Source organism: Apium graveolens, chromosome 1 (assembly GCF_009905375.1).
Source record: "Apium graveolens cultivar Ventura chromosome 1, ASM990537v1, whole genome shotgun sequence".
Taxonomy (NCBI): domain Eukaryota; kingdom Viridiplantae; phylum Streptophyta; class Magnoliopsida; order Apiales; family Apiaceae; genus Apium; species Apium graveolens.
The window spans coordinates 149,767,986-149,774,352 of NC_133647.1; the positions used below are offsets into that span (position 1 = coordinate 149,767,986).

The following is a 6,367-nucleotide window of genomic DNA, read 5'->3' on the forward strand; positions in this document are numbered from 1 at the left end:
GGACGAATTATAAATTTGGGTTTAATCTACCAATTTATAATGATCAACCCGAAAGAGATGTCACCAAATATGTCCACTTGAATATAAGTTGATCATAAATCAATAACCATTAAAGCATCAATAGCCTTATAAGAAATCAATTATCCAACAACTTTGTGCTTACTTTTGCCTCGTACCTGTTATGCTTAAACAAAGCACCACTTAAAATCAAATTTATATTAATTTCAAGCACATGGCAACAAGTGATCAAAGAAATTAACGCACTAAATTTAATTTAATTAATGAGGCAAATAATGGCCACTCATATACTCATAAATAAATCCAATTTAAACAATCAAATTGACTTTTGCGTCTACTCACAAGAAAGTATGAAAATTGAAAAAAACTGCTTTAAGATTGTTAGCAATCTTGTACGATAAAGACATTGTTATATATATATATATATATAGAATATATAACTACTTCACAAAACATTGTTAATTCTTAAATCACATAAGCATATGAGAATTAACAATTAAATTAGGAGAAGGGTTTGAGAAAACAAACAGAGATTGGATTTAATCTCGAGTCCAGAAAACTGTCTCCTTAAAGCAGTTTCGCCCCGCACCATCCGTGTTTAGCGACCTGCTTCCCAGGATAAAATGAGATACTAGTATAATCGATAGATCGAATATACTCTCAGCGAACTTGAACTGAGCCCGAGAACTATCACCGGAATATTGGAAAAATTTAAGACTAAAGAGACCGAGAATGAAAGAGATGACTCTTATTTCCTCGACTTAATAAAACTGGTGCCCTAAGACTCTATTTATAAAGAGAGGCTTGAAAGGACTTGTTTTTCTTTTCGATGTGGTACATGGTATTTATAAGAAAAACTAAGGAATAGGTTTGTGCTACTCTCGATGTGGTACAAAACCGCTTTTCATATTAAAAGGTAAAACTTTGGAACATCAGTTCTCATTCACCTTTTACTCATTTTGAGCGTGTTAATATGCGTTGGAATCCCCTCGAAGAGAAGAATACGTTCCAATAAATACACACCACTAACACATAATGTGTCTCACTCATATAGAGTCTCAAAATGATTGACAACTTAGTCTAAAATACTAAGTTTGTCCAACAGTAAGAAGGTTGGATGCAACAATAGTTTAGCACTACTGATCATTGTAAATCATCTAATTAATCAAGTGTTTTTAGGTGATTATCAATATGTAATCTCCGTTACTACAATGTTTTCAAACTACAACCAGCTTTGTGTGTCTTCCACGGAAACAACACTAAGTTCTTTGAGAAATATAGTAAGAATGTTGATCGTCAAACAACACTCCAATACTACTGACTATTGAAATACATCTACTTACTCAACTCATTATTAGATGATTAACAATAGATTATCTACCTTAACATAACGGTTTCAGGCTATACCAATCGTTGTATATCGTTCACTAAGACAACGTCATGTTCTTTGAGAAACGTTGTAAGAAGGTCGATCAAACAACACTCCACTATTACTAATTATTGTAAAAGATCTACTTAGTCAGCTTATTGTCAGGTGATTAACTTATAAATTCAAATATATTCATCGCCGCATTAATCGTTCTAACTTGAACCACAAAGTATCGTATTAGTAACACACAAATATCGTAAATGAGTACAGGAAAATCACCAATAATTTTTGTCAAAATAGAGCTAGCCCGTGCCTTGCACGAGTAATAGAGCTAGTTAATATTTAAAACCGCATGACAATATAACATGATGATGATACATTGAATTCAATCTACTGGTACATTGAATCCAATCTACTGTATATGTAGCGTCTAGCACATTACACCCATTTTCACCTTTATAATTTATCTCACCTCACTCAAAAAAAAAAGTTTCTTAGTATATTAAAGCAAGGAAGGTGGGAACTATTAAAGCAAATAAGGATGAAACATATTGATCCAATATCTCAAATAAAATATCGTACAAAATGGCTAATTATGATAAAGTCAAATCTGATCAGTTTCAAAGAATACCAATTTACTTTATGAAGATGATTTTATCTGAAAAATGTAGAAAATTCTGGGACCTTTCCAGAATGGTAAGGCTCGTTGAAAAAGAACAAGTAACGAATTCAGAAAATAAATATTTGTGGACTATAAAATCAGAATCAACTCCTGATTATGATAGTATTTTGATATTTAAGATATCGAAATCATAGTATATGGTAATGGAATGTAAAGGAAAAGGTAGATATCGAAAAGAGATTTTCAGAATGGCATGACTCATAATATTTGAACAAATATTTAATTTACTATGAATTTTAGAAGTTACAGCATATCACCCTGAATCATACAATCAGATTACACAAAATGCAGATTTTGACATACTTATAAGCAGATTTTGGAAAAACACAAAGAAGAAATATTGTATATAATCAAAAAACCTTTACCAACGAGTATAAGCTCAATAAATTCCAATGGATAATGAATAAGATATAAAATATACAAGAATCAGGCACATAATAAGCACATAAAAATCATCTTATTGCAAGCGAAACAAAGCAAACTAAAAATAGTGTACTTACTTGATGGACATACTGAAAAAGTTTCGTAGAATTCTTCTTCTTGGATTTCCAACACCTATTTGCACTATCGTGCTGATAATGTTTTATAAAATAATATATATAAGAGAGATTGAGAGAGAGCTACATAATAATGAAAGAGATCATCTTATAATTCTATCTCATAAACAAAATACAAGGAAGCCTTATATAAGATATTAGAAGGGTTCTTACAAGGAAAATGAAGAGCCAAATGTTATTAGTGATAAAGATAACCATATGAAAGGTTAAGAGTTATCTATTTATTAATAACGGAAAAGATGATATTATCTTCGCATTGTTTCTCAATTTTTGCTCTTATTGTGTATGGAGTGACAATTTTGCGTTTTCCCGCTTTGTTTCCTCTCCAAATAAAAAGTTTTCTATAGAAACAGCACTTCCAACTTGTATTGCCAAATGGAATAATCTGCAAGTTCAAACCAACATTTGTATTTGAATCAATTAAATGTGTTGGTCAGTTTTTTTCTCCTGCAACTAGACTGTTTAAAAGCTAAAAACTATAGATTTTGTTTTTTTTTTATTGTCAGTAATAATATTATTCACACAAGTTGGAGTTTTCATCTAAATTTTAAATTTTTAACAAGAAGTTTAATACAATAAACACGTGATTATAAATGATTGACAAAAAGTAAAATTCGACAGATGAAATTAATAAACATGTTTAAAACTCTACTTTGGGACACCAATTAATCCTGTCTAAATGTAGCCAAGACATATAATATATAATATAAATAATTAATAACCGAATCGGGGGAATGCCCGGCCTTAGCCCTTACTTTGCATATGTACCACGTTTAGTTTTAGAAATAAGAAATTTTAATAAGTCCCAGTTCAGACCTCACGTCCTTTACATCAAAGACAACTGATCGATTACAATCTACAACATATATACGACAATCGCTAATCATACATTCTCTCATCTGCTCTCGCAATAAACTAATTTGCAACCCTGCCATGAGGACGGACCCAGAAATAATTATAAAATTATGATCATATAAGTTATACGAGTAAAATAAGATGAGAAAGAAATAGGAAAAGATAGATGATAAATGGGATGTAATGATTTTAAAAATGAGTTGAGGTTAAGAGGATACATGATAGGCAGAACTAAAAACTACCGTATTTGTAAAAGTTTAATGTATTCTAACCATTCAAATTAATTTCTCATCTCCATCTACGCTAGAATACAAGTCAGAGTCATATGAACTTGTACATTAGATTTTAGAAAAACTTTTAGAAATCTTTTTAATTTTAAGTAAAAAAAAATCAAAAAAATTAAACGGATTCGGATAACCGATCTGATATCCGAACAGACCAGGAATATGGTTTGGTCCGTAAAAAATTCTGTCCCTCGTTCTTAATTCAAATATAATAAAATAAATAAATATGAATATGAGTTTTGGTCGATCCAATTCAAACCCGATATACTCACTTATTTTTGGATGTAAATTAAAAATTGTGATTGTGTGCATATCAACCTTACACAAACAATAAAAACTGCAAAGGACTTTATGTAAATTCATTACGTCTTTTTTTTGACACCCATGGAAAATTAGTTGAAAGGCTGTTAATTTTGAAAATCGAAGTTAATGAATTTAATAATTATTAGCGTGATTTACCGGTAAATCGGGATGTTCTATAAATCGAAACAAAAATTACTGCATGTATCTGCCATAATTTGAATATTGATGTTCTTCATTTTTTGTGGGAATCGGAATATATAATGTTAAAACATTTGTCATTACTTTCTTAACTTCTTGTTCGATAATCGTCTAGATTTACAGTTATATATTAGATTCGCTTATGTAATAAAACGCATAATACCTAATGCGTATTTGTGCATGAGCATTATACTCAACCTGATTAACGTTGACAAACCTCTATTTCACTGTCTCAAATACTTTATGGAAACTCAAGAGTCCCTGGTTTTCACAGTAATCAGGCGTTCACCGGAGCTAATAACTCCGGCGAAACCGACCCCGCACGAGTACAAACTCCTCTCCGACATAGATGATCAAGAGAGTCTCCGTTTTCATGTCTCAGTCATCCAGATTTACCGAAAGAAAAATGATTTTGGTAATGTACTAAAAATGGACCCCGTGAAAGTCATTAGAAATGCAATTTCTAAAACCCTTGTGTTTTACTACCCCTTTGCGGGACGGCTACGTGAAGGCGCAGGCCGGAAACTGGGCGTAGAATGCACAGGAGAAGGAGTGTTGTTTATTGAAGCTGATGCTGATGTCACAGTTGATCAATTTGGTGGTATACTTCAGCCCCCATTTCCATGTTTAGATCAACTTCTTTTTCATGTGCCTGGCTCTGCTGGTGTTGTTAACTGTCCATTGCTACTTATTCAGGTAGTTTATTAATTTTCTTTTTCTATTAATATATGTTGTGAGCTATCATAATTCTATGTTTTTCCAAGTTTCAATTTGATGCTCTGATTAATTTTAGTGACAAGTGTTGCATAGTATAATATATGATCTTGGCAAGCCATTATGCTAAAATCGTTAATCTATCCCAAATTTATAGGTAACTCGGCTCAAGTGCGGAGGATTTATATGTGCTTTGCGCTTTCACCATGCCATGTCAGATACTGTTGGATTCGTACAATTTATGAAAGCTTTAGCTGAAATTGCAAGAGGTGCAAGCGCCCCTTCTGTACTTCCCGTGTGGCGAAGAGAATTGCTTAATGCAAGAGATCCACCTCGCATTACGTGCACTCATCATGAGTATGATAATGCAGCTGACATGAAGGGGATCATAATCCCTCTCCAAGACATGGTCCATCGTTCGTTCTTCTTTACCCGAACCGACATTCGTGCCCTCCGTCGATTAGTTCCTCCTCACCTTCGCACATGTTCTACTTTCGAAGTGCTCACTGCCTTCTTATGGCGAAGCCGCACTCGTTGCTTACAGCTTTACTCCGAAGAGGAGGTGCGCATGCTCTGTATTGCTGATGCACGCACAATAATTAATCCGCCACTACCTGAGGGATACTATGGAAATGCATTTGCATATCGAGTAGCTCTATCCACTGCTGGAAAACTTTGTGAAAATCCAATTGGATATGCCTTGGAACTTGTTAAGAAAGCTAAAGAAGATGTTACAGAAGAGTACATGAAGTCTCTGGCAGACCTGATGGTTTTGAGAGAACGGCCTCATTTTGGAGTTGCGGGAACCTATCTCGTAGCAGATGTGACACGTATCGGACTCGGAGAGATCGATTTTGGGTGGGGAAAACCTGCTTATGGCGGTCCAGCCAGAGGTGGGATGGGTGTCATACCTGAGGTGGCAGGTATGGCTAGTTTTTACATACCATCCAGGAACAAAAAGGGTGAGCAAGGTATTGTGGTGCCAATTTGTTTACCAGCATTTGCAGTGGAAAACTTTGCCAAGGAGCTTGATGGCATGTTGAAAAACAATATTGATCTACTGGTCCATGATAGTACTTCAGTTTACATAAAATCAGCATTGTAGATAATTTTTCATGTACTTGTGAGCTAGAAACTCTGGTGTGAGTTAATTTGTTTAAGAATTTTGTGTTGGTAAGTTGATCTTTACATTCATGCAAGAATTTTGTGTTGGTAAGTTAATCTTTACAGCATGCAATTCTGGATAGTTTTATCGACTTTATACCAACAATTGATCCCGACAGAGAGGGACTATTTGAAAGATCTGAAAATGTCATTATCAAGATGTAGAAGATGAAGATCAATAATGTGATTCAACAAAATTGTTTAGAACTGTTTTTACATTGTG

The 6,367-nt window shown here is 33.6% G+C and overlaps 1 protein-coding gene across 1 annotated transcript; it reads left to right on the top strand.

Moving 5' to 3' along the window:
• The first annotated feature begins 4,509 nt into the window (after nt 1-4,509).
• LOC141721190 (benzyl alcohol O-benzoyltransferase-like) lies at nt 4,510-6,085 on the top strand. Its single transcript, XM_074523972.1, has 2 exons — nt 4,510-4,962; nt 5,138-6,085. The coding sequence occupies exons 1-2, from the start codon at nt 4,510-4,512 to the stop codon at nt 6,083-6,085; spliced, it is 1,401 nt and encodes a 466-aa protein (XP_074380073.1).
• The last annotated feature ends 282 nt before the right edge of the window (nt 6,086-6,367 follow it).

Coding starts and splice junctions, on each gene's coding strand:
- LOC141721190 (XM_074523972.1), top strand. CDS start 4,510: ATGGAAACTCAAGAGTCCCTGGTTTTCACAGTAATCAGGCGTTCACCG. Junction 4,963..5,137: donor GTCCATTGCTACTTATTCAG/GTAGTTTATTAA, acceptor CCAAATTTATAG/GTAACTCGGCTCAAGTGCGG.